General features: G+C 42.7%; 1 protein-coding gene across 1 annotated transcript in view; it reads left to right on the top strand.

Moving 5' to 3' along the window:
- Positions 1-6,592: 6,592 nt before the first annotated feature.
- Positions 6,593-14,687, top strand: part of LOC104077528 (netrin receptor UNC5C) — a gene marked incomplete at both ends in the record, with an annotated part of 61,232 nt that continues 53,137 nt past the window's right edge. The window contains one exon of the mRNA XM_009578808.1: positions 6,593-6,814. Within this exon, the coding sequence (XP_009577103.1) occupies positions 6,593-6,814 (222 nt within the window). The remainder of the gene's footprint in view (positions 6,815-14,687) is intronic.

The following is a 14,687-nucleotide window of genomic DNA, read 5'->3' as shown; positions in this document are numbered from 1 at the left end:
GATGTCTTAGATGCCCATCTAAAACCCAGGTGGTTTTAGAAAGGGTTGGTGCATGTGGCTGACAGTGGATCACGTCCTGCTTCCAGTGCCTCTGTGGAAGTTGCTTCTTTGGTAGGGGTACAGGAGGACAGGAAAGGATGTGTTTGCGTTTTGTTTGACATGTCTGTGTTTGGGGGGGAGACTTTTGCCCAGCAGCCTTCTGATCTATACGTAGCCTCTCAGTGGATATGTTCCTCGTTCTCTAAGTGCATGCAAAGCCTGCGTTTAATGTCCTGGGGATGTGTTGTTAAGCTGAGACTTGCTAGGAGGGTCTTCACCGAGCCATTGCAGGTGCACGGGAAGTTCATTCCTCTTTGCGGTCTTTATTTATTCTGTTTCTGGACTGAAGTCACCCAAAAAAGATGAATATTGCATGCTCTATCGATTTCTGTATCGCTTTTCCCAGGCCATGCCTGCACTCTGCTTTCCCTGCGGAAAAGAGCATTTCATTTTGTGGGTGCTCAGTAAATTTGAGTCTGAAATTCCCTTGACCTTGCTCCCCTGAGATTTCAGCAAGGTTCAGCAAGCGTCTGGTTTGTGGGCTGCCACAAAACCAAGCCTCATCTTTAGGCACATAAAGGCCTGCAGTGAATTCAGCTACAAGCAAGCGGATGCCAGCCTCCCAAGCTGGCCAAATATTATGCTGTTGTAAAATTGCAATCTTCCTGGGCTATTTGGTGAAATCTTCGACTTTTGAGATGCTGGAGAATAACGTGTGATTGCCTTATTGCATGCCTGCCTTGCAATCGGCTGGAGGTAGGGCTGACAGAGGATGCATGCTGAGAAAGCCACCCTCCTCCTCCTCCTCCCCTGGGCAGGGCAGGAAAATGAGCTTTCTCTTTCAGGGCATGGGCCATGCTTTGCTGTGCCCATTCTCTGTCCCTGTGTGGTCTCCAGGGCTGAGGCGGGGACGAGAGGGCCCTCTGACACAGAAATGACTCACTAGTAATTCTTAGAAAAAGTCCTGTTTTCTCCCATTTCTCATTCAACTTGGCCTAATTTTGGATTCATAGTTCCATCGGTGTTACGGGGCTCTAAGGTGGAGGCAGGCAAGCTATATGGCATACAGGATTTTTTGCTTCCTTGCTTCCCATTTGGCGGCACGGTGGTACCGCTGGAGGACAGAAAACCCCGCGACCAAAGGGCTTCCAGCTGAGCAATTTTCCCTTCCTGAAAATGTGTGCGCTGTAAGCCAAACCCTTGCCTCCATTCTGATAAGCTGCCTTACCGAGCTAGCACCTGCTGCTAATTTCACAGTAAACAGTACTTGTTGCTCTAGAAAGCTTTTTAATCATAACATTAAAAAACTGAACAGAAATCCCATCCATACAGTTAACTCCAGCTGCCTTTCTTGCAACGCGTGGGGAATGATCTTGCCGAGTGATGGGCATCCAAATGCAAATGGAATTAGCTTTGCAGCCATTCATTTTAAATTGCTCTTGAATCATTCTGAAGTAAATTCCATTTGAGAAGAATTTGCTTCAGTTCTCGCACAAAGAGATAATGGTCCAATATATTATGATCTAAGCAATAATAGTTTAAGTCTCGCAGTTCAGAAATATAGTGAGTTATATGCTGGGTTGATGAGAATTAAAGCTTGATATATAGTAATAAAACTAGTGATCTAGAGATGAATAGATTGGTGTACGGAGCACAATATTTTCCTGCCACAGATTAGAGCGGGGATACTAGTCCATAAAAAGGGAAGTATACCATAAAATCTCCTTTTTCACTTGTTATGCATGAAGAGCTATAATATGTACAATTTGACAAACAAATGCATGAAAAGAATAAAGACCTTTCCTAACATCAAAAGGTTCCTGTCTTAGGCAAAGATTTGTCTTACCTTAAAAGATAATTGAACTAAAATTAAACTCAAATTCCTATGTGTGACAGTCCATGCCAGCTTCTATCAATGCTGATTTCAGTGACACTTCACCTGTTCCTGTAGATTTTGCATTTGACTTGCCTTTAAAAAATATATAGTTGTCAGATACTACAGAAGGCAAATAAAAGAGCCTATCTGTATTTGGGCCAGCAACTGAAATAAAAATTCCAAATTAGGTTTATAGATTAAAATGGCTTTTTAAAATTTATTTTCTTAATATGAATGAATTGCGTGAGTGAAACCAGTTTAGCGGTACCATTAATCAGGTCTTTTGTCTTGCTAATATAAATCAGTCAATAACAACAGATGGGCTGCACACTTTATTATGTGAAAATAAAGATGAATGTGACATACAGCAGAAGTAAACTTGCAGCTCAAAGTTACTGAGCACAGAAGGGGATTTGTTACAACAGGGGAGAACAATGCGTGCCTCGTATTTGCGTTTGATCAAGGTTGTAAGGGGAACTTGCTGCACATGACATTGACATAATGATTGGAAATCAAGTATGTGAATTTTTAGTGTTTGTTTGTATCTACACTTCCAGATCGCTCCCAAATGGTTTAATTAGCTTTTTTCCTCCAGACAGAAGAAAAAATGTCTAACTCTGTAGGAGAGTTAAATAAGAGAGATATAAAGTTTGCTGCTTTGTTGCGCCATCGGGAGGTGAACATTTTAAACAAGCAGTGATAACCGTCAGGAAGGTTCACCTCAAAGTCCCAGGCAAGATTTAACCCTTTGTACAGAGATGGAGCACGCAACGAGAGGCGACCCCATCCAAATTATGGGCCCAGCAGGCCACACAGTTATAACACAGTCATCCCTGAAAAACCTAAGGCAGCGTTTGGCCTTTGTACAGACAGAGGAATGACCTGTGTTCAACCAGAGCTGATCAGGAGGAACTTTGATGGAAGTGTTTATTAGGTTGTTAGAAACTGTGGCCTCGTGAAAACACAGATTCGTGAGATTGCTTCGGTTTTACCAAAAGTTCGTTTTGTAGAGAGTTGCAAAAAATCTCAACACAGTCAAATGTCCTATATTGACGTTTTCGGAGGTAAATATCTGTGTTGGATTTTTAAGAATATTTTGCTATATAATTACACTGCCATTATAATTATGCTCGCATGTTGCTGCAAGCATTACAGTGAAAGCATAACAGCGTATCAGTCTGATTAAAAAAAAATGAAATGCAAGACTTGGATCCAAGATGTGTGCTAAGGTTGATGGTTCAAAACCCTGTCCCAAATCAGCAGCCGAATCGGCCGACTGTCCTAAGCCGTGCCGCAGCTGTGCCTGTTGTGATGGGCAAGCCATCACAAGGGGATTTAAGGTTCTTCCTCTTCAAGGTGTCCTCGTCCCGAGAGGCGAGTACCGCCGCCCGGCACAGGGGAACCGCGGCTGCACACCCTGTCTACCTGCAAACCACCATCCTGCGTCTTCAGCCAGTGCGGCTGCGTGCCTGGGCGGGAGGGGAGCGGTGGTTTGCCTCCCCGCAGCAGCCGATCCCATCTCTTTGGGGAATGCAGGGAACACCAAGTGACTTCCCGCTGCGATTCGGGCTGATAAAGCCGCCTGTTACCTTTCAGCAGAGAACAGCAGGAGCGAGGGGCCCTGAATGCTAATGGCGGTAGGACTAGGTTTGCAGTGTGATTGGGGTTTTTTCTGCCAAATGCAGAAAAAACCAGTTATGGTTATATTCTGGTAGGTCCTCTTAAGAATCTGCTCTACAAAAAAAAGAACTCCAATGTTGCTACTAATAGCAACACTAAGAGGGCAGGGACTGAATGAACACACTCCAGCCCAAAAGATCTGTCTTAGCTACTACCTTAAATTTATTCTAAAAGTGCAGATTTTAAATGCCAATTTCCGGGGACAAGGCAACCTCTGCGCACTCTGTGTGACAGTTTGTGAATGGTTTCCATCTATATCCCTAACATTTAAGAGCGGTGCAGATGCCTCGTGATAGCAATGAGAAAGAGCGCGGAAAAATAAAGCTGGGCTTTATTATTGCTTAAGAAGAGTAAGGTGGAATTGTAGCAAGAAGCCAGTAACAAAGCTGATTTGTACCTGACTGCGGGATGCCAGGCTGTTGGAGAGAAACAGCTATCGCCACAATCAAAACGTAAGACTAGGTTGTGGCATACTGGGCAGTACTGTGAATCTACTTTAACATAAAAATAATATTTAAACTTTAGAAGCAGTTACCTTCAGGAGGGAAAGCCAAAGCCCACACACATTCTCCAGGCTGATTAAAGAAATAATTTTAAAAACCGTCTTTTTTCTTTTCTGCAGCTTGCTGATCCCTCCTTTTAGACTTTCTAGTTATATCTTGGATAAGATGCAGTTAATTGGTCAGGCAGCGTAAGTATTGTCTTTGATAATGTGCAGAAATCTAGTGATGAAAATAAATACATTTGTTCTTCCAGTCACCAGAAATTAGTGAAGCAATGCTTGTTTAATTATAAAACATATGTGTGCTTTGTTAGTTTCCATCTGTCTGCTCGCTGATTTGCAATTAAATGACCAGAAGAAAAAGATACGTCCTGTGGCAATTCAGGGAAAATGATTCATCTCTAATGCTTCTGTGTGTGGATGTCTATGGAGCAGCGTGTGCGAGAGGGAGAGGGAGGGAGTGGGGAAGAGGGGGAGATACGGATAGAAGGGGATGAGCAACGCTGAAAAGCCTCTTGCTTCTGTTCAAATATGTTTTGTTGTCATGAAACCAAATGTGGCCTCCCATTAACTTACCGTAACTTGTCTTTCTCTTTGGAAAAAAATGGGGAGCAAAATGGAGCAAGGAAGAAATACCTAATGAGGAGAGGAAATGGGTTTGCAGAAAAAGGAGGCTGGTGTGGTCAGAGTGAAAGGGAAACCGCAGGAAAAAAGGAAGAATGGGAAAGTGATAAAAATTAAATTTAATTTGAGTATTCGGAGATGATTAGTTGGAGACGGAAATAGAATTGCTATAGTATGTCACAGATTTTCCCTTTGCTAGAAAAATGTCAGGTCTTAGTTAGTGGCCCTTTCTTCTATCATTGAACCAATTCACTTCTATTAACTCTCAGGGAGTGATGCAGTAGTGAGTCAGGCCTGTTACTCTTTGTAAAATGAGACACCCAAAAAGGCAGGAGTATTTTTAAATTAATATAAAGGGAAAAAAAAATATTGGTGAACATACGTTCTCTTCATAAATAGTTCAAGAGGTTCACAAAATCTTTTGCTGTGCCAGGTATTCCCATCACTGATAAAGACGTACAGTCTACCTCCATACAGCTACATGATGGGTACCGTATTACCTTCTCCCCCTGTCTCCTTCATCTGTTCCTATTCTTTCTTGTCTTTCTGCAAAAGCAGTAGCTGGAAGGAGAGCCTTTCACGCCCCTTGTAATTCTGGACACAGCGTGCACAGGCATGTCTCAGGTACGGGGAGGTAGCTGTCTGACATTTCATCTTCATGAAGACTGGCAGGGAGAAGATAGCCAGCCTTCCGCAGTATTTTTAGTTTGATGTTCTGTGGTGGTTTGTTGATCGTCAGCAGCGTCCGTCACTGTGTATAATGATAACCGCTTCAGAGGCAGAAAGGGGGAGATTGAGTAAGGCGTTCAGGACTGTCAGCTTGCTGCTGGTGGATCTGTCAGTAGTTGGTGCCCCCCCACCCCTTTGCCGCTGGGAGCCTCTTGGATGTCCTTGTGCACTGACGGCAGGTGGGGAGGAGGGTGGGAAGAGGTTATTCTCCGCTGAATTGGTGCTTTCTGGTGTGGAAGACTTCTTCTGCAGAAAGGGGCAGAGGGGTTGCAAAGGGGGATTTGTGAAGAGGGAGGGAGAAAGGAAAGTATGTGTTAGGTGTTTTCAGTGTTGCCTCTTGTGCTTTGGATTCTTTTCCTCCTTCTCCAGACTTCTTACATCGACTTTGTTCATTACCAGCAGCACCAGAGAGGTGCAGGGGTTCCTCACGTCAATAGCATGCAGCCATGTTGGCCCAAAATGTCACCATCTCATAGCTGCTCTGCCCCATGTCCCCGCTCCCGATTCCTCTTCCATAGTGAGGACTGCCCAGACCAGTGTACTACAAACGAAATAAATAAAGCATAGCTTGGCACCTTCATTAGCAGTCTGAGCAAGAGAGTCAGAGTATGAACAAAGAGGCGCAGACTGGACTTGCATTTAGTCTTTTGCCCTTAGAGTAGATTTCAAATTGCTCATCTGAAACGAAAGGCGCTATTTCCTATTTGTACCAGCCTCAGCCAATACTAACTATGTGCATGCACTTGATTAAACGGTGCGATAAGTCACTATTGAAAAGTGTGACCTTGAAGCCTCCAAAAGTTTCTATTATTTCTTTTTACGGTTTTGCAGGCAACTCTCCCAAGCGCTAACATAATGCTTTATTGCTAGTATTGCCGGTGATGATAACAAAGGACTGTTCCCAGGCATATGAATGTGCACATCCCTGTCACATCACATAGAGGAAAGAGAGCTCAGGATGTGAAGAACAATTTCTTCTAGTCTGAAAACAGCAGTGCATTTAAGCCTCGGTCTAGGAATGCTCCAAGATAACATTTTATTCGAAAAGTACGCTCCTCCTGAAATTTTCAGAAAGTGCTTGTTAAGTGTTTGCCAGCTGAATTTCGGTTGTTTCATTTGTCCTTTATGTCTCTTCTCTACAGATGATGATTTTTTTCATGAACTTCCAGAAACTTTTCCATCTGACCCTCCAGAGCCATTGCCCCACTTCCTCATCGAACCCGAAGAGGCTTACATTGTGAAGAACAAACCCGTGAATCTGTACTGCAAAGCGAGCCCAGCCACGCAGATCTATTTTAAGTGCAACAGCGAATGGGTTCATCAGAAGGACCATGTGGTGGATGAGAGAGTAGATGAAACCTCTGGTGAGTTTGTGTTATGTCATGGAGGGAAAAGAATTAAAAAGCATTAATATCAAGCCCATCGTTGTAATCTAGCAGCTATTTCATATGGCAGCTACTTTTCTTTACTCTTGATACAGCTGTGAATTCTGTATCTGGCATTACTGAACATTAGCTGTCATAGCACAGAGGTGGTGTCTGCATCCAGGTCAATTAGTGAAACATGATTGTAGAGCGCCCTGCTCGAGTTTGAAACAAAAAAACCAGGGGAACAGTGCACAAACAAAATGGAATTGCTTTCTCAGCCAGGTCTACTCCCTGTTCACTTCCCCAGTGTCACAAATTCCCAGTGGTTGCGCTGTATCGTAGTCACAGACCAAGAACCACATTCTCCCCAAAGTGCCAAAGAGCAACTGGGTTGTTCCTAGAATGATGTTTTCTTGGGGAGATTTGAGAAAAAAAGGAGAAATTTAATCAGCTTCCAGCAAGAAAGAAGGAGAAAGCACACCTGGGCACAGTTTAGAGCAGTGTATTGATCCAGAGCAAGCACCTGGCTGTTATTCCATTACACTTTTCTGCCTGCTCCATAGAGCCTGTATGAAGGAGAACTACAGTAGGTTAGCAAGGAAAAGAAAAAAAAAAAAAAAGGCGAAGAGCCTCATCCTTCCTCAGTCAATACCAGAAATCCCATTGACATTCACGGAAGAAAAATAGGACCCTCATAGTACCAAAAAAAAAAAAAGGTTTAAAAACTTGCGTAATAAACCAGCATAAATCAAAGATATGATTGCTCCCATTTGGGAAGACTGGTAATCAATAGAGTTTGAGTCACATGCAAGGAGAGAAGTGGGACATACTGCTGTTTTGATGGCTCTGAGAAATAACTGGATACCAGGAAGGTACCTTTCATTTGGGAATTACACCACCACTTGGTCTAATTACTTACAAAAATAACTCCACCAGACAGATCTTGGAAGTCTCTTGTGACCTGGGTTTTATTTGTTTCAGCTCATTTATTTGCACAGAGATGAAAAGCATAAGCTTTTAATGGTACTGTGGTGCTCTCAGCCTGAAAAAGAGAAGGTGGGTGTACGAAGAAAGGCTGTAGAAAAAAATCTGAATTAAACTTTGGGCCTGTTTATTTGTTTGTAAGAATTGGCTTTTCCAACAAGTTGACTGCAGCAGAAAAACTAAAAAAAGAAATTCTTCTTACTTAATACATCTTCAATTTTTTTCATCCATGGGAGTCCACTGGAATGACGAAGGACAAGCAGGAGGGCTGTGTTAATTTTTTAAGCTTTTATTAACATCAGCATTCAGAATCATGAAAATGTTTTGCTACAGGTGAAATTTTTCACTACAGGTGAAAAATTCATTCTTTTTTCTCAAAAATCTCATTGTAGAAAAACTTCGTGATGCCATAAAGCAAATTGCATTCTACAAATGTAGAACACCAGTCCTGAAAAAGAGATGCGTCTGAATATATTAGAGGACAAATGTTTTGCATAACAATCAGCAGCAATTACATGCAAACGAAACCCATATCCAATTAAAGATTAACATAATCTACTGGAGTTTGGGGCGGGGGAGAGTGTCAAAAGCTGTGCACATCAGATTATTAGCACAAGAGCCACAAACCCAGTCACACTAATAGCTTGTTGAAATGAAACTGTCATCAGAACCTAAATTTGTCAGTCAACCTGGTTGTTGCCAAAAGGTTGGTTAATGCATGTCACGGTTGCAGTGTTCGTGCACCTTCTTGTAAGTAGACTGAGACTCTAGGGCGCATAGCACATAGTTAGTATAGAAATGGGTAAACAATGTAGTTCAGGTAGTGGTAATATCTTCTTCAAAGCAATAGAAGCTTGGGAAAATATATCCACTGCAGATGGAGCTGGAGAAAAAGTTGCAGGAGGCAGTGACTGTGAGGATTCATTCTGGTGCCTGAAGAAGGCGGTATCCGCTTGGCAGCTTGCACCAGTCAGGCTGGCAAAGCCCTTTTACTCTACCACTTTTGAGGCTATTTTGGTTTCATTTGCTATTTTTGGCTAGCTAGTGCAGTAGTTGTAACCTGGGGCACAGCAGTAGTGACTGAGCTGCTCAGAGGGTGGCGTAAGGACAGCAGCCCAAGCCTACGCTGCTGCTGGCTTCAGGTTTGCGGTTAGAGAGGCTGGAGAAATTGTCCACAAACCAGGTTAGGTCTAGCCTTTGCATGGGTAACCCGGGGCTCAAAGGGATCTCGGTTACACAGTGTTTCTGCTGGGTCAGTCGTGTAATCCCAGCACCTGAAAACTGGGTGCATTCTTCTTTCCTGATATTTTAGCATTCTTAAGGTCTGTTCTGCCTAAATACGAAGAAGAGCACCATGCTGAGGCGGCTTCTGCTGCCATTTTTGAACCAGGCATTCTCTTTAGAAAAGCAAAGCAAAGGAAAAGAAGACAAGCAATAAAATATGTGAGAGGAAGAAAGTAAAGGTCACCTGTGCTTTCTTTTCTAAAAGACGGGTAATCAGGAAGAAAGAGGACTAAAACACAGGTGTGATGCTAGCGGTACATCATCTTGGGATTGTAAATGATGCATGAAAGAGAGGAATAGGTTTTGATTTGCAAAAGATTATGTGTTCATGGATTTTGAGCCTGTGCCCAGGAATGAAATCTATGTAGAGATTATTAACTCTTCTTATAAGGCAAATTTGTTTCTGTCATTGATAAAACCAGAGACAACAGCACAGCAATAGCAGTGGCACAAGAGGTGGAATGAGAGTGCAGCCAAGCTCTCGTTGAAGAGAGCTGCTAGACAGAAATGGTGAATATATTAAAAAGGTTAATTTTTAAGAGAGGAAAATAAATATTTTTATCTTTTTCCTATGGATATATATTTTTTTTCTTTGTAACAGAGAGAAGGTACAAAATAAGAGTTATAGTTATATGCACTTTGCACTGTGGGTTATTTTTAAACAGTAGGTAAAACATTGCTGTGAAGAACACACACAGGGACTCTGTGGGAGTCGTTGCCTTCTGGTTGGAGAGGATGAGAACAGTAATAGTGACAGGGTGTTCTAGTACCATTTTATTTAATTAAATTAGCCTGAAGAGAGAGCCTTGCAAAAGAAATTCCAATGATCGAGTCCGAGAAGCCGGAAGCTTTACATAGAAGATCATTACATTCAGTTTTTTTAATCCTCAGACTCGCTGGAATGTTTTTTTCTTTACGGAAAAAGCTAAGCATTTTCATAAAGAAGTCAAATGAGTGCTTTGAAAATCTTTAGTGCACATCTTTGACTCTTTCATTTCCTATGTACGTGAAATACAAGGCAGGGCATGGTCTTTTTTATTTTTTTACTGGAGTATTTTCCCATTAATATGGAAAAATATATGTAAAGAATAAGAACACTGGTTTTAAAAAACAAAGATGAAAGTTGTTTTAAGGGAACACATTTGATTTTATGGCTGGCTGTCATAAAAGATATCAGCAACAAAAGTAAAAGGAACCCTGCAGAACTGATGCTTTTGGTGGCAAGAAAATTCCGATGTCACAGGGCAGGAAGCTCAATAGCATCAATAATTGTTAGAGCAATTTGTGCACATTTTCCAAATTACTGTACCTCTGAAAACGACTATGGCAAAAAGATTTTATTTTCCATGTGTGCTTTTTGTGGAGAAATATTTTCAGACACACATCTGCAGTGGTGGGAGAGTTGTGGATGTATAGCAAATCAGTGTCCTGCACCCTTTTCATTTGTCCAGAGGGACTAAACGCTGCTAAATCAAACCCCACATCCCAGTGATGTACAACAGAGAAAAATCAGGACCACAGGGACCTTGTTTTTGTCTTTTCAATTTGGATAGGCATTGTAATAGTTTCTCCATGACTATTAAGGTGAAATGATCTATAAAACCCCTCTTGCCCTCTGCAATGCCAGTGACATGTTCTTCTTCCCTCTCCTTCAAGCAAGGAGAAAACAACATTTGGGACTCTTCTAAGTGCTAATTAAGTAGACATATTGGGCAATTCAGCTGGCATTATTGTTTGCCTACACTTTCTGTCTTCTTTTGCTAGGATGCATAGGGAGAGGAGGGCTCAGGGAGTTTGCTGATGACCTCCTCTGTGTTCCCAAACAGCAGCAAGATGGAATAAGGACTCTTGAGCCTGGCCTGAGGCCCCAGCTAATGCGAAATGAACAGGCTTATCTGTGCAATCTCAGAGGAAAGGCGTGCTGAGGGAGGCTCTGTTACGGAGCAGGTGAAGTTGCCAATCCTTTTTCCCATGTCCTGCCTTCAGAAGCAGGCTCTCAGAAGACCTGATGTCCCCCAGGAGCATCCCCGGTGCCACCCAGCCTCCTTCAGCAAGGAGGACTTTCCCTTCAGCTGCCCCTTCAACTCTCTGCCTCCCCACGAATCAATGAAAACGATAAAGTTAGAATCTGGCTCAGAATAAGATCTTTGTCTGATTAAGAGGGTTTATCCAACTGCACTGAGGTGGATGAATATGCTCTTCTTTTCAGACAGAAATCTCAGACTTCTTTATTTCATCTTCTTTACATAGCCGCTGCTCTGATTCCCACACTTATCTCCCACCATTACCTTTCCCCATTAATAAAGTACTTTCGGATGACTTGCAGATGAAAGGAGACTGAGCTTTTGACGTAGGATCACCATTGATCTGGCAAATAGGAGGTTGTTACCTTAAGGAATGGGTTTGGCAGCCTGTTGAGGGAGTAGGTACACACTAGCTAAGTCTTTAATAGATCACCCTCTCAACAGAAAGATCAGAGATTGACGTCTGCCCTTTTGCCTTCAAAACAGCTCTTACAAGATGCTGCAGCCAAGACAGCAGTGGGGAAACCTCCACAGCGACTGTCTCTGCTCTTCTGGCACCACGTATAGAGGCAGAAAAATCACCTCCAGCACACAGTGCTCTATCGCTTTCTCTTCCTCTCTGTGTGCACATCTCATGAAAGGCGTTTATTTTGGTGTTTGTGACACCACGTTTTGGAAGGCTGCATTGCCCTAATGACGAAAGCCCCATCAACTTGTTCGGACCTTTTTAAGGTGGGACTTTTGATTAGGCAGCAAAGATCATCATGTAGCCTCTCATTTTGAGCAGTTGTGGTCGTTTATCTTAGTATTTTTTATAAATAAGAAAAACTATTGTTACTTTTTAAATACAGCATTTCTTCCAATACCAGTGTTGAAGAACTTAATTTGGGAGCCCAGATATGAAATTCAGGTGCCCCCTGCCCCCGTGTAAGCAGAGCTCAGGGAGAGGAGTGCAGAGGGGTACCATTTTACTTGTTTTCTGTGACCCACAGATCTTCCTCTCCTTAATGCTCTTTTCCTTCTCTGCACATCTTCCTTTCTTAATCTCCTTTTGCTGCTTCTTGGCCTGCTGTAGCCTCCTAATTCTCTGTATTATTTTTCAAGAGTCCAAAAGATAAGGAAAAAAGCTATTTTTCTGAATAAATGTGGCCAGTTTCCCTATTAACTTCACTAAGGAGATGACAAGTGATGCTAAATGCTGCAGTTTATACTTAGCCTGCAATATTTTGACTCTCTGGGGTAGAATACCTTGGGGTTATGTTAGTAAGGGTAGCCACATATCATAAATAAGGATTGTTTTCATTCCACTGTTGTCACAAGTCATTTTATTTTCCGTTTATCATTGGATCAAATCCATTACAAACATCAAGCACCCCGATTCAAAGTAATTATTTCTTAGCAACATATTGCCAATTTTTAGCTCTGCTCCTTCTATACTCTGCCCTAATCCAACTCATTGCAAGGAAATTTAAAAATGTGTCTGTGTATCTCTTCCCAAATGCTTCTATTAATAGTTTTGAGATGTGGGTGAGAATTGATACTACAGTCCATTTTCTTTAGTAATTCGAAGTCTGTCCCCTCTTTGGAAGGGTGCTGTAAGTGAAACATGTTTATATGTATGGTCTGAAAGGCTGCAACTGGTGCAGAAAGGAGCAGACAACTCTATTTCTCCAAAGAACTGGAATTCTCTGGGGAAATACAGGCTGTTTACTTGCATAAAAGTATATGAACAAACCCACACTTTTTTTCCTATTTGACATTTAGGTTGCAGCCATTTTACATGTCACTTGGGCCATCTTCTCTCTGCCTTTCACTCCCCGTGGCCTGGTGGGCAGCTCTCCCATGGAAGAGGAGCCCCGTGCCCATCACCGCTGCAAGAGTTGTTCTCGCTTCTTGCACTTTGCATCTTCAAAATCAGCTGCTGGGAACGTAGTCCCCAGCATGCCCAGGTGTAGTGGTTTAACCCGGCAGGCAGCCAAACACCACACAGCCGCTTGCTCACTCCTCCCCCCTAGTGGGACGGGGGAAAGAATTGGAAAAAAAAGTAAAATTCATGGATTGAGATAAACACAGTTTAATAGAACAGAAAAGGAAGGGAAAATAACAATAACAATAGCAATAATAATAATAGACTGTACAAAATGAGTGATGCACAATGCAATTGCTCACCACCCGCGGAGCAGCAATCGCTACTTCCTGGACCACGCCTCCCATTCATATACTGAGCATGACGTCACATGGTATGGAATCCCTTGTTGGCCCGTTGGGCCAGCTGTCCCGGCTATGCTCCCTTCCAGCCTCTTGTGTCCTTGGCAGAGCATGGAAAGCTGAAAAGTCCTTGACTATAGGGTACTTAGCAACAACTAAAAACATCAGCGTGTTATCAACATTATTCTCATACTAAATCCAAAACACAGCACTAGGAAGAAATTTAACCCTCTCCCAGCCGAAACCAGGACACCAGGTCAAGGGAATACTCAACAACAAAGCTGCTGCAGACATTTTTTGCAAGCAGGCAAAGTTTCCACTTTTATCTTGAGTAATTGGTATACTTTGATAGAAAAAGAGCCAGATTGGAAACTTCCGAAGCCACACACACGCAGAGGCAGAGAATCACCATTTTCTAGGATATAAATTCAAAATGGTGTTTATTTTTGTTGAAGTGAGTGGAGAAATCACTGAGGTCAGTCCTGTCTTAAAGAAGGGAAATAATCTTTTCATAAACAGAATAAGAACATTGGGCCAGATATTTGCTTGTGGAGGGAAAGCTGATTATAGGCAATACAAAACCCAGGAAGATTATCTTTTTGCATAGAAGCCTGCAAAAGACTGTGGGGTTTTTGAGTTTAGACTCAGTAGAGTATACTATCCACCATGTATAACACACTTATAAAAGATATATTAACATATCATTGATTTCTTCTTTAATCAAGCTGTTGTATGTGGGTTTTTTGTCCCTATCATAGAATCATAGAATAGTTTGGATTGGAAGGGACCTTTAAAGGTCATCTAGTCCAACCCCCCTGCAATGAGCAGGGACATCTTTGACTAGATCAGGTTGCTCAGAGCCCCGTCCAACCTGACCTTGAACGTTTCCAGGGATGGAGCATCTACCACCTCTCTGGGCAACCTGTTCCAGTGTTTCACCACCCTCATTGTAAAAAATTTCTTCCTTACGTCTAGTCTAAATCTACCCTCTTATAGTTTAAAACCGTTCCCCCTTGTCCTGTTGCAACAGGCCCTGCTAAAAAGTTTGCTGCCGTCTTTCTTATAAGCCCCCTTTAAATACTGATAGGCCGCAATAAGATCACCCCGGAGCCTTCTCTCCTACAGGGAGAGGCTGAATAACCCCAACTCTCTCAGCCTTTCTTCATAGGAGAGGCGTTCCATCCCCCTCATCATTTTCGTGGCCCTCCTCTGGACCCGCTCCAACAGACCCATGTCTTTCTTGTGTTGGGACCCCAGAGCTGGACGCAGTACTCCAGGTGGGGTGTCACCAGAGCAGAGGAGAGGGGCAGAATCACCTCCCTCAACCTGCTGGCCACGCTTCTTTTGATGCAGCCCAGGATACGGTTGGC

This window comes from Fulmarus glacialis, unplaced genomic scaffold (assembly GCF_000690835.1).
Source record: "Fulmarus glacialis isolate BGI_N327 unplaced genomic scaffold, ASM69083v1 scaffold10835, whole genome shotgun sequence".
In the NCBI taxonomy this organism is placed as follows: Eukaryota; Metazoa; Chordata; class Aves; order Procellariiformes; family Procellariidae; genus Fulmarus; species Fulmarus glacialis.
The sequence above is the reverse complement of the archived record's forward strand: the minus strand, read 5'-3'. Positions and strand labels throughout refer to the sequence as shown.